The sequence below is a fragment of the Bos indicus genome, chromosome 8 (genome assembly GCF_029378745.1).
Source record: "Bos indicus isolate NIAB-ARS_2022 breed Sahiwal x Tharparkar chromosome 8, NIAB-ARS_B.indTharparkar_mat_pri_1.0, whole genome shotgun sequence".
NCBI lineage: Eukaryota > Metazoa > Chordata > Mammalia > Artiodactyla > Bovidae > Bos > Bos indicus.
Genome location: NC_091767.1, coordinates 69,691,520 through 69,717,319, shown reverse-complemented (window position 1 = coordinate 69,717,319; position 25,800 = coordinate 69,691,520). Strand labels below are relative to the sequence as shown.

Here is a 25,800-nt window from a genome sequence, read left to right as displayed (position 1 = left end):
TGGTGTCAACCAGCGAACATCTGCTAAAATTCTGGTTCCAATGCCAGACCCACACCTGTCTGGTGCACTGCCTGCCCTCAAGTTTCAATGTATACTGCTTTTCATTTTCTGTTCAAATTATTTGCAAATTTTAATTGATTTATTATTTGACCGCTGGATTATTAAGTATATTTTAAAATCTCCTAAAATATGGTGGTGTTCTAGTTATCTTTTTGTATTGGTTTATATCGTATCTGTCAGAAAAGGCAATGGCATGCCACTCCAGTACTCTTGTCTGGAAAATCCTGTGGACGGAGGAGCCTAGTGGGCTGAAGTCCATGGGGTCACTAAGAGTCGGACACGACTGAGCGACTTCACTTTCACTTTTTATGAATTGGAGAAGGAAATGGCAACCCGCTCCAGTGTTCTTGCCTGGAGAATCCCAGGGACAGGGGAGCCTGGTGGGCTGCTGTCTATGGGGTCGCACAGTTGGACACAACTGAAGTGACTTAGCAGCAGCATATCTTTTCTGCATATTGTCAAAATATAGTCATTGTGATTTTAATGCTTTGCATGTAAAACTTGCTCTTAACCCAGAACATTTCTTGTAAAGGTCAAGTTTTGTAAGTATTCATGTGTGTTTGAAAAGAAGGTATAGTCGGTATGTTAGATGCTTTCTCTTTCTATGTCAAGTGTTAATATTACATGAAATAGGGACTTCCCTATTTCATGTCACTAAGTTGTGTCCAACTCTTTGCGACCCCATGAACTACAGCACACCAGGCCTCCCTGTCCTGCACTAGCTCCCAGAGTTTGCTCAAATTCATCTCCACTGAGTCAGTAGGTCAAGTTTATTATTTGCATTCTAATTTTCTACAACGTTCTTAGTTTTGTTTGTCTGCTTATTCTGCCAATCCCTGAAAAATATTTGTTAAATTCTCTATCACTGTGGACATTTCTATTTCTTATTGTACTTTGGTTAATCTTGGCTTTATATATTATGAAGCCATTTCACTAATTCACACAAACAAAAATTTTTCATCTTTTTGTTTTGGAGTTTATTTCATGTAATTTTTCAGTATTTATTTTTATTTATTTATTTGGCTGTGCTGGGTCTTAGTTGCAGCACATGGGATCAATGATCTTTTTTACAGCATGAGAACTCTTAACTGTAGCATGTGAGACCTAGTTCCCTGGCCAGGGATCAAACCCAGGCACCCTGAACTAGAAGCACAGAGTCTTAGCCACTCAACTACTAGGGAAGTCCCTATTTCATGTAATATTAATCTATCTACAACAGCTTTTCTTTGGTTAGTAGTAATATAATATTATTCTTTTACTTTCTTTTCTTTACTTCTTTTATAAAAGTAGTAATATATTCTTCTTTTACTTTCAAATTTTCTGTGTCTTTATGCTTTATCTCTCTTATAAAACATCATACAGTATTTTTTTCCTTTGTTTAATCTTACCTGACTATCTTTCATCTATTTACATGTAATGAAGTTGCTGGCATATTTATCATCATTTATTTATCCCATTTGCCATAGTATTATACGTACCTTCCCTCCTTTCTTGCCATCTAGACATTTTATTATAGTCATTTCTTTCCCTATAATTTAAAGATTACACACTTAAAAAAAAACCTCTCTCTTCTTGAAAATTACTCTGCATATTACACCATGCATCTCTTACTTATCAAAATATAATGTTAACAGGTACTTCCCCCCACCTTCCCCAGATAATATAAAGTCCTCACACACTTTATCCCACTGCCAACTATTATTGTCATATCTTTTAATTGTCATTTAAATTCAGTAAAACATTATTATTATTTAATAAGGTCTACATTCATTTTATTTACCTACGTATTGTCTACTATTCTCGTTATTTCTTCCTGACTCTCCAAGCTTCCATCTGGTATTTTCCTTCTGTTCGAGTAATATTCTTAGTGTGGGTCTCCTGGTATTTCTTTTAGTGTAGCTTTTACAGGGAGGAATACCTGAAAAGTGCTTATTTCTTCATTTTTAAAGGATATTTCTGCTAGGTATAGAATTCTAGGTGTACCAATTATCATCTTTCAGTGCTTTGAAAAATGTTAGTCCATGGTTTCCTCCTTCCATTGTTTCCATTAAGAATATATGGACAGTTTAACTGTTCTCTTTTGAAAGTAATCTTTTCTTTAGCCTGGTCCAGTTAAGATTTTTTTCCTTGTCTTTCATCTGAAGCACTTTTACTGTGATGTACTTAGATATTATTTTCTTTGTATTTATTCTGCTTTGGTTTTGGCGATTCTTCACAATCTGCGGCTTAACTAATCAGTATTAAAAGCTTTTATCCATTATCTCTTCAAATACTGGTTGTACCCCATCCTCTCTCTCTCTTCTCTAGGACTGATTCCAAACACACAGTTGATACCTGTTCACTGTGTCTTCCATGTCTCTCATACTTTTTCTGAGTATTTTATTCTTTCTCTCTGTGATGTATTCTAGGTTGTTCCTTCTGACCTATATTCTAGTTCATTTATTCTCTGTTTAGCTTTATTGAGTCTTCTATTAATTCATCTGTTAAGTTTTTTTTATTTTTCATTCTTAGAATTTTCTTTTGGTGCTTTATCAGCTCTGCTACATTCCATTTTTATAATTCACAGTTCTCTGCCAAAATTTTTAATTTAGTCTTTTACATTCTTGAACATAGCGTTGTTTAATTTTTTAGCATAGTTGTTTTAAAGCTTGGTCTGATAACATCTGAAGAACGTAGGGGTCTGTTTTTATTTCTCACTCTTTCTGCTCATTTTCGTTTGTACTGTTATGTCTTCTCATGAATCTACTTATTTTTGGTTGTGAGCCATGTATTATATTTGAAAAACTGCAGCAGTTTAAGGTTCTATATAATGCTATCTTAGTCTGAAAAGGTTTGCTTTTGCCAGATGCTTGAGACTACCTTATTTAAATTTCAGAGACTGAAATGATTGAGGATAGTCCCTTTCAGGGAATTATACTTCTAGTTCACCCTTACTCTTACACAGATACAAGCTTTAGGGGCCCAAAACCAATGAGCAGAAGCTTACCCACTCTATCCATTTTTGACAAGTCATGAACTCCCAACTTTCTTAGCTTCTTTCAAGAGGGCTGGTCAATCTCTTAGCCCCCTCTTTTGAAATTCATGAATGTGTTTAGGAGAAAATTAGCCCCAAATGTGACCAAATGTCTTACTTCTCTGGATGTATGCTTTTCCCCAGATCTCTACTTGGTAATTCTTTTTCACTTTCTTAGCTTTCTGAATGCCTCTGAAGCCACTTTTTAAAATATTTTGTCTAGCTTTTCTACTTAAGAGTCAGGCTTGGTTTGAACTGTCTGGCATTATTAAAGCAAAAATCCTTAGCTTTTATATCACTTGGATAAAACCAAAATTGTAGTTTTAGTGTGGTTTTAGGAAGGAATGGATTTAGAAGTATGCTCAATTCACCAGCTTACCCTAAAAGGTTATTCTTCATTTCCCTTCAGAAAAAAAATTTTTTAAAGCCTGTATCAGTTTATAGCCACATGCCTTGTTAAAAAAAAAGGAAATGAGAAGATTCTATACATTTACTTTTGTACTTAATATCTAACACACTTTCCATATCAGCAACAATAGCTCTACTTCATTTTTTCACTTTTTAATGGCTGTACTTCATACCATTCAATCTAACTCAACAAATATTTACCTACTATGTTCATTTACCTACTCTACTTGGTTTTGAGGTGATAATGGTAAGCAAAAACTAATTTTGTCCTCATCACTCAAGTCCCTGTTGAGTGACTTGTAATAATACACATATATTAACAGTATAAATAAATGCAAAATAGTAACTCTATCAAATGCTAAGAAGTTAGCACCATTGATATGAGAACACGTGAAGAGTGTGTTGGGTCTAGTCTGAGAGATCAGAAATACCTTCCATGACAAAGTGGCAATAAGTTGAATAGGAACTAACTAGAAGAGAAGTGGGAAGGAAAGGAGGCTTACCACAAGGAAATAATCTAACTCCATGTTGAGAATCTACCATATGGATATATCATAATTGACTTACCCAGCTCTCCACTGAGGGATACTGTGATGTTTGAATCTTTTGCTACTATATATGATACTTTGATAAATATTCCCATATATAATTTTTGGTATAATTTAGGAATCTTATTCTTACAATAATCAAGGATACATATAATACTGTTAATACATACAAGAGAGTTCACAATAATTTTCACTTAGATTAAAATACAAAATTTACTAGATCTATTTCTTACATATTTCATCCTTTCCTAACTTGAATTCTTTGTTTTAATTTTCACTTGGCTGCACTATTTTCACAAGAACTGGTTCCCTGCAGTGATCTCCTATCCCATTCATAAAGGTAAACATAGTTATGCTCCATCTGCTCTGCACCTTCAACATGGAATCTGAAGCATAAGTATGTGCAGGACTTTCGTCTATATTCTCAAAGTAAGCTGGGCTTTCTTCACAACAAGGATACTTCATGCTAACAGCTGAGTGAATCACCTTAGTATAAGCTTGGAGAGAATGAGGCAGTCAGAGGTTTATGCTAAGGCGCCACCATCTTTTCAGAATCTCCTGCGTTCTCAGGTGAGTTAGGATCTATCTTTAAAATCAAACCTCCCACAAATTACTAGAGGAAAAAAAAAAACAACTTGGCTACATAAACAAAATATAACTATATAAAAATCTCTCAGGCGAATAAGAAAAACAAACAAGCACATAACAGTACAGAAGTGGGGGAAATGCATGAATTGACAACTCACAAAAAAGAAAAAAAGAACTAAAAGAGGTCAGTAAGCACAAGAAAAAACGCTCATTAGTCACCATAAAAATAAAATTTTAAATTAAAAAAACACCAGACTATAAAAATTAAAATAAGCAGCATGTACGAGAGCACTGTGAGCTATGTGCTGCATACGCAAAATGTAAGCTGTTACAGCCCTTCCAGGTTATCTGCGTCTAAATAAAATTGTAAGTGCTAACTGACACAGATTTTCAATTCCTAGAAATCTATCCTATGGAAATAATCAAGAAAGTATTATTTTTCATTTCCTAATAGTACTTTTCTTTCTTTCATACCACATGTCAACATTTGACTTTATTGTTTGTCTTTCCCACCACAAGAATACAAGCTTATCGAGAGCAAGGAACTATACAGTTCTAGGAGCATATAAGGCATATAAGAAATGTTGATTGTTGGACAGAATATGCAAGGATCTATAAAAATTTTCAAAACTGTGAAGTTTTAAAAGAAAAAAGTTGGAAAAAATTCAAAATCCATCAGCAGAGGATTGGTTATAACAAAGAACAATCAACATGGACAACTATGTAGCCATTGAAAATTAGTCTACAAAAATACCAGTAAATGTATGTGATGCTATCACATGACTTTATTTTTGTTAAAAAGAAAAAAAGAGGAGAAAAAAGATGCTAATAACAGTATTTATATCACGATGTTAACAGTGGGTATCTATGAGATGGCAGGATTGCTGGTGACTTTTTCCCCTTATTTATGGCTTCCTATATTTTTCGAATTTTACTTTTCTACAACAAACATAATTATTTTTTAATAAGGCAAAGAAAAATTCTCCAAAACAAACTAAAACCCAAACCAAAAGTTCTTCATTTCTAGTTCAGAGAAGGAAAAGGCAAGTTTACCTTCAAGTTCATCATCAGAAATCAATTCATCATCAGAGCATATGTTGAGAATGTTAACCAGCATCTCTGTAACTAGATGATAAGACAAAATAGTCCAAAATTTGTATAATTAATAAGGCACTTTCTCTAAAAGGATGTGGATATATAAATAAATATATATATATTAAATAAACACAGATAAAAATGATTGATTGTTTTGCTATTCAGAGTGGCTTAAGGAGCAGCATTAAATGCAGACCTTCAAGTTTATACAGATTTGGGGGAGATTACTTGTTCCAGTTAAAGTACAGTCTTTGAAGATTCTAATGCTTAACAACTTGATTTCATTTTAGACTGCTGCCAGAACCTTTTCTACACTGATACACACAGGAGAAGATTTCCTCCCATTTTACAAAGAAAGTAAGCCATCAGACCTATGTACGACAGGCTTATATATCTGCATAGCTCATCTGCTGGTGCTCAGTCACTCTTGTCCAACTCTTTATGACCCCATGGACTGTAGCCCTCCAAATGCCTCTGTCCATGGAATTTTCCAGGTAGGAATACTGGAGCGGGTTGCCATTTCCTGCTCCAGGGATCTTCCTGACCCAGGGATCAAACCTGCATCTCCTGCATTGGCAGGAGGATTCTTAACCATTGTGCCACCTGAGAAGCTTATTTGTACAGATGCACAAATAGAATTCTAAGGATAAATCTTCCCATTTAAATCTCTTTATCACTGAAGGAAAGGTTATTTTACCGTTACTTATGTTATTCTAACATCTTGATCATACAAGGACAGCTATTTTAAATTGATACTTAGAATAAGAAAATCATCATCAACTAGAATTATAATTTAAAATCCAATTAAGCGCCACTTAAAAGTCTTTGTAGAGAACAGTGAAAACAGAAAAGCCTCCTGATAACTTTAAGAAAAACACTTCTGAACCATCAGGGAATGCAGGCAAGTAGGAGGGTGTCACTAGTTAGGATAACTGGTGGTCCCTCTGTCTTAGTTCTCTTACCTTTTTCCCCGACAAAAGGCAAAGACCACGTGAAAACATCCATAAAGTTTGGAAGCCAGTAGGGGTGTGGAGAACAGTTAAACTGCCTGATATTCATGACGTTGTTTTCATATTTTAACACAGCAGCTAAAACAGAAAAAGAAGAGAAATATCTGGCACAGAGGAACAGGGCATGGTAACTGGTATACTGGATACAGCTGTGTACCTACTACCCAGATTTCAGGAACTGACTTTCCATTTATAAATTTAGGACACATGGAAAATCTTACAGCATGTTGTACACAGTTCATTCTTTTAAGAATTATCCCAAGGAACAAAGTTACCTGAAGAGCTCATATAATAAAAGTACAAAAGAAACTTCAGCTCTGAGACTTCAAAGGTCTTGCATGGTAACTATCTATAGAAATCTCAGATTCCACATGAGAAAAATTTCATCATGCTTTCCCTTTGTAGGCCAAATGGTTACAATTACAACTTTCCTTTGAGGGCAAACATTTCTCATTAAGTGAACACAGCCTGTTTTCCTAGTCATTAGCCAGGGCCAAAGATTTTACAAACTCTCTAGGAGTTTATAACAGCAGTTATTAATTCATAGTAGGGAATACAGATAGATGGTAAACTTGGAGCAATTTAACAAGGTTCAAAGTAGATTAAATCACTTCTCATATAACATGTGAATAAAAAATTGCCCATCTCTCCTATACACAGTCAGTATATTGCTCACACTTTAAATGTTTAATATTAACCAATTCATATACATATATTGCGCACACACACACTTTGGTACCAAACTGATTTTCTTTATACTTAAAATTTTTTAAAAATCCAATCCCTTAGTTTGCATCACCAGCAAAGCAATGTGGTTTGCCTTATTCTCTTAAATTATTCTTACTATGATCATAAATAGAATAGGGTACAATAGTTCACTGGAAATGACAGGTATAAGTCATCTGCTTCCTGTCTCTTTGCTTATTATAGATAGCCTAGTATTCTCAAATTTCTAAGTCACTGAATATTTAAAATGTTTACCATAGATTATTAAATAAATATATGAAAACAGGATTTTCAGCTTTTAAGAAGCTTCTAATACTGGTACAATGTACATGTCCCATTATTTTCATGTATATGTATTTTAACTTAGATGAGTATATAAATATTCAACAATTCCCTCAATCTACACAAGAAAAAGAGATGGAAGGTGGACACAAAAATAGAAATAGAGATCTTTAAAAATCATGACTTAAAGGTCTTTCACGTAACCAGTAGAACTATTGATAAAAAATGTCTGTTCGTACCCATAAGTTTAAAGAATATGCAAGAAAGAAAAGCAACAGAAAAAGATGGAAAGGGGGACAGAGTCATCTCTTCAAGAGGAATAATTAAGCATCACTAGAGATTATTTTAGATGCCACATTTTCTTCCTCCCCCCTCCCCCCTAAAAGGTTAAGAAATGACCAAGGAAAACAAGATTGTTGCAAGGTAAAGGATAAGTCAAGGCCGACAAAAAACTCAGATTCAACTGCGACTCTAAAATAGTTTACTAATGGAGTGATCAAAACAAGACCAGATTAGAATGAGGCAAAGAACAAGCTGGCAGTTAGTTAAGCTAGTAAAGTGATTGCTGATTTAGATGACATGTTTTAGCTTAGTACACTGATAAATCCACCAGACAATCAATAGACACTTTAATAGCAAGGTTAATAAAGGGAGTAAGAAGGGAAAGTCTTCATCACAGATAGGAGGGTGAGGGACAGACTGTCCTTGAGGAAGTCTGACAACATGAGTGGCACATACCATTCAGAAGGGAGGAAACAAAAACAAAAACTAAGTTTCTGTTAGGAAAAGGGAAATAAAGAATGGACTTAGGGAAAAGCAGAGTATTGAAGGAGAGCCAAGACTCAGAAAAGAATGATGAGAAGGAAAGCAAAAATATAAGACTGGAAGAGAATTTAAGTCAAAGAAATGCCTTTTAAAAACGGACAGCATGTCACTAAGGACATCCAGAGACAACTCATCCAAATCAGACTGAAATGAGATGTGCCATTTCATAGTTGACTTCGAAATAGAGGAAATAAGTATACCATGGACCTCTTTTACACTTCTCTCCCCAACTGCATATACAAGATATGACTATAAAGTAATGAGACTTAAGAAACCATCAACGACAAACACACCAGACCTTATATATCAGATGAGTGTGGTCCTCTGATGTAATCACACCAGGCACAATAACAGTAGGATGTTACAGCAGTATAGCAATTTATAGTCTGACCAATGCTTTTAATATTCATTTTGATTATTCCAACTTATCTTCAACAAGCCTATGTGACAGTTATTTAAGATCAACTGAGGCTCAGAGAAGTTAAGTATCTTGTTAATTGTGAATTTAAAAGTGAAGCAGGACTAGACGAGGATTTTTGCCTCCTAGCTCTCAGTGCTCTTATCAGTGTACCTTGCTGCCTTACCGTATGTTTAATCCAAAGATGCTGCCATTACTCAAAATGTTTTTGGAACTCTTCTTTTGGAATTACCTCCAGAGCCATTTTATAAGCAACACAAGGAAAATCAGTCTCATTACCTTATAATCATACCTTGTTCCTGACCCCAAATGGTATCGTCTAGCTTGATCACTCACCTTGGTCCTCAGTCTTGACTCCGAATGACTTTTGGCTGTTCCAAAAATCAAATCCACCCTCAAAGGACGAAGATTTCCCATCACTGAGGATAATCAAAAGAATGTGTCGCAGACTCTGAAGGCAATGCCAAAAGAGGAGTTCCAAAAATGTTTTGAACAATGGCAGCATTGTTGGAATAAGGGTATAAGCTCCCAAGGTAACTACTTTGAAGGGACAATACTCACTTGGATATATTTGTTCTGGCATGTTTGTTTAAAAGTTCTATTATTTTATAGTCATACTTTATCAACAACAAAACAGTTACAGAGGCATGTTACAGAAGAGGCTTTTAGGTAGAAGATCGTCCTGATACAAACTTATCAACTAGGGATCATAGAAGTTAAAATTTAAAAAAAAATGACTACGACTACAAGAAAGCCTTAAAAGTACAATTTCTGGATCAAAAGGCAAGTGTATATCCAAATCTTTTTTTTTTTATGGGAAACTGAGGTTAAGAAAGCTATGCAACTTCCTAAAATCACACTATTAGTTCTGAGCAGGGCTTGGACTAAACGAAGATTTTTCTGACTTTTTGGTACAGTATTCATTCTAACTACATCATTTTTCAAGAGCAAAAACAGCTTAATAATAGACATTAAAACACTAAATAGTGACATTTTATTGAGGGACTGTTATAAATAAATTAGATTCACCAAAACCAATAATTTATGCTGTTTTAATTTCAACCTGAAGTAGTGTATTTCTTCTTATATTTTGATTCAATGGTACAGTTAAGCCTACTGTAATCATTACTTATAATCACAGAGAGTCCCCAAGTCCTTAGGAGATGAAAACTAAACAGAAGCCTAAATCTAAGTTTCTTGGCCTTTGTTTCAATTAAGACTTCTTTTTTTTCTTATTTAAAATTTACAAATATATTCTAAAAATTACCTATGCACATAACATATGATTAAACTAGAGCTCACATTTACTCACAAATTCAAACTCAAGTATCGCTGGTCTCCTTTACCTTTATTGTTATAGACATCTAGGTAATTGGGTGCAGAGAAAATTGTAATGAGCGATGGAAAGCCCGTCATTTGGCTCTTCCTGTACATTCGATACCTAGAAGAGAAATGGCAGCCCGTCTGTCTTGATATTCAAAGAAGCAACTGTGCAGTGCTGCTGGGTTCAGAGTTTTGTTTTGCTTATTATTGCTGTTGTTGTTGGCCGTGCCACACAGTCAGCAGGATCTTACTTCCCCAACCAGGGATCGACCCCACAACCCCTGTAGTGGAAGCACGGAGTCTTAGCCACTGGACTACCAGGGAAGCCCTGGTACAGTTTTGATATAACTTACCCGGCATCTTGGGCTTCATGGGCTCTGATTATTGAGAGCAAATTATTGTTCTGCAGAAATTCACAAACTGCAGGGTAACTGTAAAAGAAAATTAGAAAACATAAATTCAGAATGAAGACACTTGTCTTTTAATAGGAGGCAGGGGAAAAATTAAGATGAAATGAATCTGTTTTAAACTTACAGGTTTTCATTACCACTGAACTTTTATTAATAGCTTAGCAATCATCACTCTTGTTTTCCCATGTCACTGATACACCTCATTCCAGATCAAGGACGTACATAACGGACAACCCTGGGACAGAAGGAGAGCTCCCCTACCTTCTAATTTTTTTCTTTAATCCATAAAACTCATAACAATAATAATACAGCATCAAAACTTTTCTTGGTATCTTGATATTAAAAAAGTATTAATACCACAGCAGTGTGTGCACGCCATGTGTGTGTGGTAGGTACGAACAACTGAACAGGTGCTTTCTGAATGGCAAATCCCAACAGAGGATACAAAATTATCCCAGAATTATCCAAGTGTTAATTATTTACTTAAGGTTTAGTCTTTGTTTCTTATTATGTCCAATAAGTTTTATAACAGGTTGCACATTTATTCATGTGGTATAAGATGGAAAGATACAAAAAGTTCTACAGTGAAACATCTCCCTCCAGCCTACCTCTATCTTCCAGTTACCCTGGAATCATCCAATGTCCGTGATTTCTTTGAGATCCCTTCAGAGATACTTTACTCAATTTCAAGCAATTATACACATACACATGCATAGCCCCCTTTAAGAAATGTTATCATGTTACCATCGTACACATAGCTTTTTTGTAGGTCTCTTTTTTCTTCTTCACTTTATACTAGTGATTATTCCAATCAGCATATAAAGGATTTGTTTTCTTTTCTTCATTAAAAAAAATAATATTCTCATTGCATCATCTGGTATATTCCTTTGTCGGGATGTACAACCATTTATTTAACTAGTCTTCTATTGAATGTTTAGGTTGTTTAAAATCCTTCAGCATAAACAATGCAGGAAGCAAAAACCTTGCACATGCATTTTACACATTTTCAAGTACAGTGGATTCCCATTACTTGCAGTAGCTATGTTCTATATAAAGTTGCTGCAAAACTTAATGACAGAACACTGAACCACTACTCCTAGGGGAAATACATGGTTAGGGTCCAGCGAGCCTCTGGTCACAACATTTTCACAAACAAATCAACACATAACCTTGTTTTATTGTGTTTCTGTGCAAAGACATCTGATTTAAGATATAGTGTTGATTCATTAACATGAGACTCATGGCCAATAGTGCCATACTTATTCCAGAATGAAACTTATCTAACACACCACAGCCTTCTGGCACATAAGAACAACAGACAACACTTCAGTACTATGCTTGGGGTGATTTTAAACAGCAAAACACCAACAAAAATGTGGGAAATGTTTCACTAAATAGAGCACAGAAAAAAATACTTGCTTACAGTGTGAGAGTTGAAATAAGAAGGCAGAGCAACTGTGCCTTCAACCTCAGCGGGAACATGCAACGGGTGACCCAAATTTTCCATTGCTCTGTACACATGAATGTGAGTGACTGGAATTGCTGAGACTACTGACTCTGGGGTTACAAATAAAAACAAGCAGGCAGATTTGCAAAGCAGAATTCATGAATAATGAGGATCAAAGATCATGAATGATAATAGCCAAAGGATTACATTTTAGAAGTAGAAATTCTGGAATAAAGGCCAAGGCCATTTATAATTGAGAGATATTGTCAAGCTGACTGTCATAGAAACTGTACCAATTTATATTCTCCTAAAGATAAAAAGCTTTATGTTCTTTATTTTAAGCAATGTAAAGAGAAGTAAAAATTTAAATGATTCCATCATATTAGTCACTGCTAAAGTTGGCAGAATAGAATGAAAAAGTTACTTAGAAGAATGTTAAAACTATGGCAAAACTGAGGTTTCTTTTTGTGTGTAGATTTCATTTAATGAATGCATTATCTTAACAATTATCAGAGATTTCCAGGTTACTAAATATAGATATTATTTATTGGAATAAAATATTGGAATTAAAAAAAAAAGTAGGCTTCAAACTTCCCTGAACCTCCCTAGTTTGGAGTGGCAAAGCACAGTGAAAGCTCACATGGGAGATTTAAGACAACAATCGACTTCCAGGAAATGTCCTGGGCTTAGTTCACAATGTCCTGTTCTTTTTATATCTTTGCCAATACCAGCAGTTTCAAAAGCTAGAGCGCTTTTTAAAAAATAACAGGACTCCCTTGTCGCAGGCTTACTGAACCAGAATCTCTGAAAGAAGAGCCAAGAAATCTTTATTTTTCAAGAATCCAATATACGATGTTTGGGAACAAATAATCTAGATCATGTAGAGTCAGACAACAACACTTAAGCACTACAAGATAGTGTGTTCAATTGTATTTGGTATATTACACCTATTAGGGCATAACACTTAATAAAGTATAAAAAACAAAACAAGCAAAGGAAGAAAAGCGTTTTCTTCCTTTTATTAAGCAAAAAATTAAGTAGATGTCCCTGAATGACACAGATTCAAGATGCCAAATATGCAATTAAAAATATTTTCATAAAGTATATTAACTAATTTTCTGAGGATTCAGTTCAGTTCACTCGCTCAGTCTTGTGCAACTCTTTGTGACCCCATGGACTGCAGCACGCCAAGCTTCCCTGTCCATCACCAACTCCCAGAGCCTGCTCAAACTCTCATCCATCAAGTCGGTGATGACATTCAACCATCTCATCCTCTGTCATCCCCTTCTCCTCCCGCCTTCAATCTTTCCCAGCATCAGAGGCTTTTCCAATGAGTCAGTTCTTTGATAGGTGGCCAAAGTATTGGAGCTTCAGCTTCAACATCAGTCCTTCCAATGAATATTTAGGACTGATTTCCTTTGGAATTGACTGGTTTGATCTCCTTGCAGTCCAAGGGACTCTCAAGTATTCTCCAACACCATAGTTCAAAAGCATCAATTCTTCAGTGCTCAGCTTTCTTTATAGTCCAAATCTCACATCCATACATGACTACTGGAAAAATCATAGCTTTGACTACATGGACCTTTGTTGGCAAAGTAATGTCTCTGCTTTTTAATATGCTGTCTAGGTTGGTCATAGCTTTTCTTCCAAGGGAACAAGTGTCTTTTAATTTCATGGCTGCAGTCACCATCTGCAGTGATTTTGGAGCCCCCCAAAATAAAGTGTCTCACTGTTTCCATTATTTCCCCATCTAATCTTAACTGAGGATTAGCTTACCTGTAAAAATAAGAGCACCCTCGGACAGTGTTGTGGGTATAGTGTTCCAAGGTCTTTTCATTGCCATAATCCTCGGAGGGATCAGACCAAAGCAGGTCACACACTGGCCCAAAGGCTGGAGGTTCTTTAAACCTGTCTAACTAGAAGACACGCAAAAGCCAAAAGAAGAGAAATCATGAAAGCAAAAGAGCTTTTGGAAACTGTATGTGCATGTTCAGTCGCTTCTGCCATGTCCGACTCTTTATGACCCCATGGACTGTAGCCCGCCAGGTTCCTTTGTCCATGGGATTTCCCAGCAAGAACACTGGAGTGGGTTGCCATGCCCTCCATCTGGGGATCTCCCGACCCAGGGACTGAACCCTCGTCTCTTTAGTTTCCTGCATTGCAGACACATTCTTTACTGCTCAGTCACCGGGGAAGCCCTGGTAGAAGTCAAAAAAGACCCTTCCAATCATAAGACTGTAATAGGAGAGTGGGTGGTAACCCCTAAAGAATTTTCCTTTAGGATGAAAATGAACATTTAATAAATTTACATGCATAGTTTTTACTAGTTTTTGGTAATAAATTTTAATTAATATCTATATCCCTATGGTAGAAAAGGACCCCCTTACATCCTCATCTTAAAAATGGTGCTCATTTAATTTGAATGTGAAGTCCATCACTATAGAAACATACTATTTATGAGAAAGACTCTGTAATGTTTATTTCAATTGCCTAGGTGAGTCCAGGTTACCATGAGAGCAGCAAGGGTTTTTCAGTGGCTCTGTTCACTGTTTATCTCATTCCGGTGGAGATTTATTTTAAAGAATGCTAGTTCTGGGGGGGATTTTTGCAAAAGGTTTCATCCTTTCCATTCTCTGCAGTGGAGGCATTTCACCATAAGTTATTAACTGAAGCCTCTAATCACTGGTGCTTTAGTTAACAAATGAAAACAAAGAAACAAAAGAAACCACATGCACCAAGCAACTAGGCGAGCTGAATGCCAAGAAAAGGACCCCTACTAAATGAAAGGGGAGCTTTTTATTAACACAACTGATTTAGAATTGTAAAATTTGAGATTCACTATGTAAAACAGTGGAAGTGAAAGTTGCTCAGGATGTCCAACTCTTTGTGGCCCCATGGACTATATATAGCTCATGGAATTCTCCAGGCCAGAATATTAGAGTGGGTAGCCATTCCCTTTGCCAGGGATCTTCCCAACCCAGGGGTTGAATACCAGGTCTCCCACATTGCAGGCAGATTCTTTACCAGCTGAGCTATCAAGAAAGCCCAAGAATATTGGAGTGGGTACCCTATCCCTTCTCCAGCAGATCTTCCTGACCAAGGAATTGAACTGGAGTCTCCTGCATTGCAGGAAGATTCTCTACCAGCTGTTTATTTAATAACAAGGCAGCAGAAAAGGCTGTGCATTGTTACTACCCTCTTACCCTGAGAACAGTAACTTTAAGTCAGAGAAAATAGTTTTCCAAACAGAAAATTTTTTAGTTTCCATACCTGTGTAAGAGAGGTAAGAGAATACCTCTCTTCATGGTTCCGTCTTGGAAGTCTGTATGATTCTAAAAATTTGTCTGTTTCTTTTAGGTTGCCCTATTTGTTGGTATATAGCTATTCATAATATTCTGTTGTGGGGCTTCCCTGTGGCTCAGTGATAAAGAATCTTCCTGCCAGTGCAGGAGATGCCGGCTTGCTCCCTGGGTCGTGAAGATTCCCTGGAGGAGGAAATGGCAACTCACTCCAGTATTCTTGACTGGCAAATCCCATGGACAGAGGAGCCTAGTGGGCTACAGTCCACAGGTTTGCAAAGAGTCAGACATGACTTAGCAACTAAACAACAAGAGAATGCAAAGGCAGGGGAGAGAAGGCGATGATGCAGAGCAACATAATTGGAAAAGACTGACTGCCTTTTTTCAGTCATGAAGATACACAATCCTGAAAATCATGATTACCAACTAAGGCAAGTGTAGCAATTAAACTCTATCGTCTAAAAAGTCAAAGTCAATGAATTTCACAGCTGAAGAGTCCTCAGCCCATTCATTTCAACTTCCTCATTTTACAGAGAAGAAAATCTAAGAGGTTAAGTGATTTGCTATGGGTTGCACAATTAATGGGGGCTTCCCTGGAAGCTCGGATGGTAAAGAATCTGCCTGCGATACAGGTAAACCAGGTTCAATCCCTGGGTCAGGAAGATCCCCTGGAGTAGGGAATGGCTACCCACTCCAGTATTCTTGCCTGGAGAATTCCATGAACAGAGAAACCTGTTGAGCTACAGTCCATTGGCTCATAGTCAGACACAACTGAGTGACTAACACTTTCACTTCACTATCACATAATTAATGGCAGAAAAGGGATTAGAACCCTGGTTTTCTTCCTTCCTTCAGTTCAGTCCCTCAGTCATGTCTGACTCTTTGTGACTGCATGGACTGCAAACTCACGTCCATTGAGTCCGTGATGCCATCCAACCATCTTATCTTCTGTCATCCCTTCCTTCCTTATTGCAACATAATTTAAAGTTTCAGGACTATACTCAAAATATGTTATGTTTCTAGTTTGTAAAAGCCAGCTTCTGTTAAAAATTAGACATTTACTGGAAGATACACAGGAAAGATGTTAATAGAAGCTGCTGCCCAATAAAAGATCACTGGTGATTTGTTTTTCTTACTTTTAGTTATCCATATTTAATTTTTTCAGCAATAAAGACATATTAGTTAACTGCAATAAAAAACGAAATTAAAAGCATATTTACTCCACGAGACTAACGAATGCTTACTTACTTTCCGAATGTCATCTAAACAAGTAATTTCAGGTGACATTCCTCCATGTACACACAGAAACTGCTGGTTTAAGAGGGCAGCAAGAGGAAGACAGTCAAATGTTTCCATACACGCATCGTACACCTGTTCAGAATATTTGATTCGACCTATTAAAGGAAAAACAAAGGAAGAGAAACAGAATTTATCATACCTGAGAAAGGATACAGGCCAGATGATTATAAAGCTACTCCAAAGCCATTTAATGCAGGCAAATTTTAAAAAAAAAATCATCTTTATAAAGATATTTCTGAAAAGTTGTGGATAAAGGGCAGACAAAATCTCCATCTTTTTCTAAAGACAAGTGTGACCTTGGATTAAGTTTCTAGTTCTGTTGTCTTGGAAACCTGATAAAGTGAATGTAATCAGCTGTGTCATTAGGCAACGATGTTTATGGTAAAAATTACCCAATCACCTCAGTGCTCAGTTGCTAGTCATGTCCGACTCTTTCTGACCCCATGGTCTATACCTGCCAGGCTCTTCTGTCCATGGGATTTCGCAGGCAAGAATACTGGAGTCGGTTGCCATTTCTTTCCCCAGGGGATCCTCCAGACCCAGGGAACAAACCCACATTTCCCGCATTGGCAGGTGGGTTCTTTACCACTGTACCCCCTGAGAAACCCACCCAATTACCTGGTGGAAGCTATAGCTTTGGGCATCTCTGAGTTCGGTGACTCATGAGGTATGTCCCTGGTGGGACCCTGAAAGCTATGCCAATAAAGCTTTCACAAGTGATGCTGGCACTTGTGATGCATGAGGTTTCTAAGGCAGGGTGGCTGCCTAATCTGTCCAGTGTGGATACTGTTTCCTTGCACCTGCGCTGTGACTAGGAGCAGACTGGGGAAAGCGAAGGCAAGAGGCAAGAAACCTCTGGACTGAGGCATGTACTCTGTACTCCCAAGAGGACTGCTCCCTGAAAATGGATACCTGGCGCTGCCTTCCTGGGTTGTGCTCTTTAGGATGGATGCCAAGCACCCATGCCCCATGGTCTCTCGTGAGTCTGAGAATTTTGTTGGTTCTAAAAAGCCTTTCTGGTGGTGTTGAAAATATATAAATAGAAACTGAAATTTTAGGAGTCATCAATAAAATGTCAATAATATTTTTGCTCAGGATTTTTAAGGACTTTAAGCAAATTATGTCCTATGCTCTTTCAGGTAAAAATGTTCATCTTAGTGAACTGTATTTTAACGTGGTGGTTGTTTTTGAGGCTACAGAACAGCAACAAAAATACTCCAATGGGCTGAGAGTTATCTAGTCATGATATATAATAGTTGAGGTCATGAGAGGTCATGAAAGAACAGGTAATAGTTGAAAAGTTGGAAGAGGGCTTCCCTGGTGGCTCAGATGGTAAAGAATCCTCCTGCAATGAGGGAGATGCGGGTTCAATCCCTGGGTCAGGAAGATCCCCTGGAGAAGGACATAGCAACCCACTCCAGTATTCTTGCCTGGAGAATTCCCTGAAAAGAAGAGCCTGGTGGGCTACAGTCCATGGGCTTACAAAGAGTTGGACATGACTGAGCAACTAAACAATAAAAAGTTGGAAGATGGCTTTAGTTTAAAGACAGAGGGAACATCTTCTTTGGCCTTGGGTTCAAAAACCCAATATGCTAGGAGGTGCATATTGGTAGACACGCCCAGAAGTTGTACAAGCAGGCAGCCCTACAGAACTGTGAGCTCCTTCTCCTCTTCCATGATTTCATGAAGATGACACAAAGCCTAACAGGGCCCAGACAGCAATGCTATAGCAAGTGAGTCAGACTATCCAGCTGGCAATTATTTCTGTGTTTAGTGCCTTCCTCTAACCTCCATGCTTTTGAAAAAGTATCAGAGTTCAAGTATCAGAGCCTGGTCCTGCAAGGCTTTGGGGAATAAAATGCAGGGTGATGGGTCCAGATGTGGGTCAGAGTGCAATTCCTCGGTGGCAGGAATGACTGGAGAGAGATTCCTGAAGGGAAGGTGTAAACCAGTGGACCACTCTTCATCCCTGAAGGTGGATACTGTCCCTTTACTGCCAATACCGATTAGGATTTGAGGACATTAAGGGAGTCTGTGGGTTCCTTTAGAGACTTTTAAAGAATTCTGTATTACCACAAAGGTAATTAAAATCCATTTCACATTATATGCTGACTCTATGACAACATCCAAGTTAACAAGAGCCATGTCTTCTACATCTTTGTATCTGCTTGCAATTACATCCTTCTATTCTCCTTTGCATCTGAACACTACACCTTTGGCTATTTCAAAAGTAGACCCAGTAACAGCCATAAAAAGTTTTGAAGGAAAAAAAGGCAAGGGAAAAAAAAGCCTTTCATTTGTGGCCAGTGATTTACTTTTTCTCTTGTAAATCCATGGAGCCAGAGTTCTCCGTGTTGCCAACATCAATAAGCAATTCCTTTGTAAGAGTCCGAAGGGTGCATACAGGCAGGGATTTTAATTACTTATTAGTTCATGCTCCAAACACCATTTTACACCAATAAACTGCCTTTCAACTGTAAGAATGACTCAGAATAATTCCTTAGCCTATTTCCAGAAGAATGCCAAGTCTGAAGAAAGAAATACAGTGTCTTAACTCATTTTGTAAATTGAAAGAGGAAGTCACGAATCAAACTAAGCACACAACCAAAATATGAGTTACAGAATGTTACCATTTTTATGTTCTTCAAGTTTTTGAATAGGTACGTAAACACCAATTCTTCTCTTCTGAGCGGTTAGACTGAAGATGACTTAGTTTAACTGCATTTTCTATAATGGATATATAATTTTTGTATAGTAATATTTATTATATTATCTTTATTATATTATATCTATATTATATATCTTTATTTATATTATCTTTATTAAAATTTGTTGAAGGCTCACAATGTTCCTGTGCCATCTTAAACACAGTGGAGTCTGGAACCTGACTACCTGGACTCAAACCTCAGCCCCACCACCTATTAGTAATAGTACTTTGGACAATTACTTAACTCTGTGTCTTCATCTTCTCATCTATAATTTGGGCCTAATAATAATACCCACCTACATTACAAGGTTGCTGTGAGGATCAAGTGAATTCACATACGTAAAATGCTTTGAAAAATGTGTGGCACAAAGTCAGTACTATGTAAGTTTGTTTTTGTTTTTTTTTAATTTATTTTTTTATTTTTATTTTTTAAATTTTTATTGTCTTGGCATGTGAGATCTTAGTTCCCTGACCAGGGATTGAACCTGTGCTCTCTGCGTTGGGAGCACCGAGCTTCAACCACCTGACTACCAGGGAAGTCCCTTGTTTTTTTTTTAATATTTACTTATTTATTGGGCCACCAGGTCTTAGTTACAGCATGCAGGATATTTGAGCTTCATTGTGGCATGCCGGATTTTTAGCTATGGCATGCAGGATCTAGTTCCCTGATTGAACCCAGGCCCCTATGCATTGGGAGCACAGAGTCTCAGACCCTGAATCACCAGGGGAGTCCCAGTAAGTGTTAACCAATAAAATTACCTTATTTCATCCTCAGAGAAACTCTATGAAGTAGGTACTATCACTGACTTCATTAAAAAGTTGAGGAAACTGGGCTCACTTGTCCAAAGCTGCAACTAGTAAGTAACGGAACTAGAACTTGAACCTGTTCATGCTCTTAACATGACGCCATACTCCTTCCAGTCTTTAAGTTAAATATTTAGTAGGAGAATCTAAAGCGCCAGATATATAGTTACCGAAGGTTAAATGAGCTGACCTGAGTGTTTTATTTTCATGATAAATTTTAAGGTACATCCCATGATGAAGCAAACACACACCTCAGTCACAGGATCACACTGATAACAAGTTCTAACCAGTATCCATAACAGAACATGAACGAAACAAAATTCTCATCAATATTCTTTCAAAGTAATTTTGAGAGTCAACACTATTTGCAAAAAACCATGAATTGCTCTAAACAGTGGTTATATATATTTGTTTTAATTTTTATTTGCTTTCTTTTTTTTTTTTTTAAAGGTAATAGGTTTAAAAAAAAGGCTCAAAATTACTGTGTCTTTCCCCTCCTTTAGGCAACTAGTTTTCTGGGTGTCTTTATAAGATATTTGAGGCATATACATGCAAACATGTGTATTTCCCTCTCACAACAGCCTTTTGTTTTTTACATAAATGTAGCATATGTACACGACTGACGTGACTTAGCAGCAGCAGCAGCATATGTACACTGTTTTCACTTGCTTTTTGGACCTTTTTTTCCTGGTTGTAATGTGTGGCATGTTGTATCTTAGTTTCCTGACCAGGGATGGAACTCAGCCTCTCAGCAGTGAAAGCATGGAGTCCTAACCACTGGCCCATCAGGGAATTCCTGCTTTTTTGGACTTAAAAACATATTCTGGAGATCATGCCACATCATTATATGAAGAGCTTTGTAATTTTTAAATATCTATATAATATTTCACTTTATGGATATAACACAATCTAAGGACACCAATCTCTTGCTACTGTAAATAATGCTTATGTAAGTAATGAACAATGGCAAACAATATTTGTTTATTAAAAAAAATCAACTTGTCATAACAGTACTATTTTCATTAGCAAAATTATAGGAGTTTCTGGAACGTCCTATAATTTTAATAAATGTTTAACTACACATCAAAAAAGGGCCCCTGGAAAAAAGAAATTAATTTACTTAGAAATTTGAACCTAGAGCTATGAGATGGAATCATAAAACCACTAGGTTACTTGCTTTCTAAATATTATAGCAATAAAGAAATGTTTTTGCAAAGATAAATAATATGTCAAAAATTAACTGTGATACTTTGCTACTCAAATTGTCTTTGAAAAACTTATCTCTGGATTTGAAAGAAATTTTAAAAATATCTGCAATATAAAGCACTTAAAAACCTGATATAATAAAAGCCTCCACCTGCCCCTTTTGGAAATATTAACAAGACTGCAGCTGCAAAATTTGGAACTAAGCATCACTTGGCAGTAATTATAAGTACTGATTCTAAATGCCACGGTGTCTCTATAAGAAAGATCAGCTTATCAGTAAAAACACTTGTGCAAAGCAGTACACATGCTCTTTCCTTATATAGGAAAAAAAATTGAAACTGTACTTGAATTTGTGTGTTTATTCAAAGATTTATTTACATTTCAGATGCAGCGTTAGAATGAAACAGGAGTATGTTGGTAGATGAGAGAAAAAAATGTGGTTTAACTAAAAAATTAAAGCATGTGAAAAGTAAATAAAAACCTGAGATAAGAAGTTCTGTGCAAAATGACACACTCAAAGTGTTTTCCAAAACTATTGTTGTATCTGCTAAAAAATAGCCTTAAACCAAGTATACTCATCAAAAAAAACTCTGAACAAAACAGAGGAAAAATTAGATTTACCTAAAAAACCCTGAATCTTAATTCAAAGGCATCCATACACCTCTTTCTTCATTTCTTGTATATTGCTAAATATTGGGCATTCCAGGGCCTTTGTGAATTGCTTAATATGAATTGTTTATTTTCCCAGGTAAAGAAATAGAGACATAATGAGAACCACTTTAACATTTGGCTTAGAAAAACAGTGCAAAATATTTCCAATTTTTCAATCACTTAATGGAGTGGTTCTCAAGTGACAAACAGTAGATGCGTGCCAAGCCTCTGTAACAGGTGTTCTTAACTGGCGGTGTGCTACAGAGCCACCTGAGATGCTTTAAAAAGCTAAAGATTTAACTTTAAATCTTTAAAGTTGGATAATTTGAAAGTTACCAGTTTAAAACCTTGTTATAATATTAAGAGTACTACGTAGCCGTGATGAAAAGCTCATTCAAGGAGTCTAGGGCAAGACAAACAATTAAAAGTACTAATCTTCCTGATCTAACTCCCCACAGGTAATCATTGTGACCAATTATTTCTGCACCTTACATGTTTGTAATTTATAGAGGCAATCACACTATACATGTTCTGCAAGTGGCTTTGGTCACCTAACAACAGATTTGAACATCTCTTCATATCAGGACATCTATATCCACCTTGATCTTACAACAGTTGCCTAGCATTCCATTTTTCAGATGTATTATCCCTTATTTAAGCAGCTCCTTACTGACATTTGCTTCCCTGGTAGCCCAGGTGGTAAAGAATCTGCCTGCAATTCGGGAGACCCAGGTTCAATCCCTGGGTAGAGAAGAACCCCTTGGAAAAGGGAATGGCTACCCACTGCAATATCCTTGCCTGGAGAATTCCATGGACAAAGGAGCCTGGCAGGTTACAGTCCATGGGGTTGCAAAGAGTTACACATGACTGAAGTGACTTAGCACACACATACAGGAGCATGTATGGAAGTTATTTGGAAACATTACCCCACTCTACATAAGGAACTTGATAATCTGCAGATTTTGGTATCTGCGGCAATCCTGGAGCAAATCCTTGGGGACATCAAGGGACGGCTGTGTGTGTGCATGTATGTATATATGTGTGTATAGATCTGAACTATTTCAGGATAGGTTTTTATATAGACAGAATAGAAATCTGTGTCTCAAATAGTGAGCTGCTGCTGCTAAGTCGTTTCAGTCGAGTCCGTGTGACCCCATAGACGGCAGCCCACCAGGTTCCCCAGTCCCTGGGATTCTCCAGGCAAGAACACTGGAGTGGGTTGCCATTTCCTTCTCCAATGCATGAAAGTGAAAAGCGAAAGTGAAGTCACTCAGTCATGTCCGATTCTTAGCAACCCCATGGACCACAGCCTACCAGGCTCCTCTGTCCATGGGATTGTCCAGGTAAGAGTACTGGAGTGAGGTGCCATTGTCTTCTCTGAAATAGTGAGCTAATAGTTACTAATTTTAAGTGATGTAATTGTGTGGACAATTTATATCTTTGGACTTTTTAATGCTTTCCAAATATTCCCATGGGGGAAACTCAAAAGTTATTTTTTAAAACAAGTGTCTTAAATAGTGGAACCTAGGTTCTCACTAGAAAATGAAACAAAACAAGAACAAAACAGAACAGGAAGTATTTGAGGTCCATTAGTTTCTTTTCTTTGTGTTTAATTTGCTTTGGGACGAGCTAAAGCATAACTTCTAAAAACTTCTGTGATTATATATATGTGTAAGAAATGATTATACTTACATTCCTGTTTGAAGGTAAAATATTCTGTAAGATGCCTGCATTCATGATTTCCTCGAAGCAGAAACAATGTTTTGGGATGATTGATCTTTAAACTCCATAAATACAGCACACACTACAAGACAAACATAAGGATAAAATTTTTACTTTTGATCACGATTTATACAGGTTGAAATGACTTGCTGTAATGGCATATCTCATTGCTATTCCCAAGACAAAACATGAGGAATCCATCTTTTGAGTGTGACCTGCTGCTGTCGCCCTAGAATTCTTTTTTTTTTGTTTTTGTTTTGGCCTCACTGTGTGGCATGCAGGATCTCTGTTCCAGACCAGGGATTGAGCCCAGCCCCCTGAAGTGGAAGCACAGAGTGCCAACCACTGGACCACCAAGGAATTCTCTGCCCTAACGCTTGAAAGAACCTAGGAGAGTAGCCTTCACAGAAACCTCTTCTTACTTTCTGTTCCCATGTTCTATCCAAACATCTAGATCTCTATAAGGCCACCCACACACATACCTTAGTCCTGCTGCTGCTGCTAAGTCACTTCAGTCGTGTCCAACTCTGTGTGACCCCATAGACGGCAGCCCACCAGGCTCCCCCGTCCCTGGGATTCTCCAGGCAAGAGCACTGGAGTGGGTTGCCATTTCCTTCTCCAATGCGTGAAAGTGAAGAGCGAAAGTGAAGTCGCTCAGTCGTGTCCGACTCCTAGCAACCTCATGGACTGCAGCCTACCAGGCTCCTCTGTCCATGGGATTTTCCAGGCAAGAGTACTGGAGTGGGGTGCCATTGCCTTCTCCAACCTTAGTCCTAAAACTTATATTTTATTTAGTGGAGAAACACTAGAGACATTTCCACTAAAATCAGGAACAAGAAAAGGATATGGACTATCACCACTACTATTCAACACTGTACTAGAGGTATTAGTCAACTGAATTCCACAAAAGAAGTCAATGAGAGGCTTAAGAATGAGTAAAAATAAAACTGTTCCTATTTGAAGATAATATAGGATCATACCTGATAAACTCCAGAAAAATCAATGATACAACTAACTAAAATAATAAAAAAGTCCAGTAACATGGAAGGATATAAAATCAACATATGAAACCAGTAGTAGCCTTCATATATACAAACAATATGTAGGACGCAGTGGTAGACAAAACTCCATTTACAACAGCAGTAAAGAAGATTAAACACATAAGAATAAACTTAACAAGAAATATGCAAAACTCAAACCAGGAATAACTTGAAAAAACACTCCTGAAAGACACAAAAGGAGATATGAACAAATAGACTTTCCCTGTTTTTGGATAGGATGATTCAGCATTAAAAGAATATAGTTCTTCCAAGTTTATAAACTCATTGCATTTCCAATAGAAATACCACAAACTATTCTATGGAATTAGATGAGTTGATAATTAAATTTATATGAAAAAATAAACATGCATGAATAGCCAGGAAACAGCCAGAAAAACACTGAAAAAGAGTGTTAAGACATACTGTACAATTTCTAAATTAAAACAGTGGTCCTGGCACATATGTAAATAAATATACCAGTGGAACAAAATGGTCAGAAATTAATCCACGTATTAATCCACGTAAATCCAAGCTCCAGGAGTTGGTGATGGACAGGGAAGTCTGGTGTGCTGCAGTCCATGGGGTCATAAAGAGTCGGACACGTCTGAATGACTGAACTGAACTGAATTGAATCCATGCATACATAAAAATTTAAGATATAAGAGAAGTGGCATACATTTATTTTTAAAACATATATAAATATATCTGTATATGTTTAACCTATCTCTGAAAGATCATATAAGAAACTCTTAACAGTGGATCGTATGGGTACAATGGCTAGTACATTAGAAGATGTTTAATTGCACTAGTAATCAAAGAAATATTAATTGAAGCAACAATATACCCATCATTTTGGTAAATGTTAGAAAATGAGATAAAACCAAATTCTGGAAAGAGAACATGAATTCTTAGGTGTTGC

General features: G+C 36.9%; 1 protein-coding gene across 5 annotated transcripts in view; it reads right to left on the bottom strand.

Annotated features, from left to right (window-relative positions):
- PPP3CC (protein phosphatase 3 catalytic subunit gamma) overlaps nt 1-25,800 on the bottom strand; it is an 80,177-nt gene that overhangs the window by 15,806 nt on the left and 38,571 nt on the right. For all 5 annotated transcript variants that reach the window (XM_070794895.1, XM_070794897.1, XM_070794896.1 and 2 more), the window contains exons 4-10: nt 23,812-23,923; nt 16,701-16,846; nt 13,930-14,069; nt 10,650-10,727; nt 10,320-10,414; nt 6,675-6,800; nt 5,671-5,742 (exon numbers count right to left, since the gene is read on the bottom strand). In XM_070794895.1, coding sequence (XP_070650996.1) covers nt 5,671-5,742; nt 6,675-6,800; nt 10,320-10,414; nt 10,650-10,727; nt 13,930-14,069; nt 16,701-16,846; nt 23,812-23,923 — 769 coding nt within the window. The remainder of the gene's footprint in view (nt 1-5,670; nt 5,743-6,674; nt 6,801-10,319; nt 10,415-10,649; nt 10,728-13,929; nt 14,070-16,700; nt 16,847-23,811; nt 23,924-25,800) is intronic.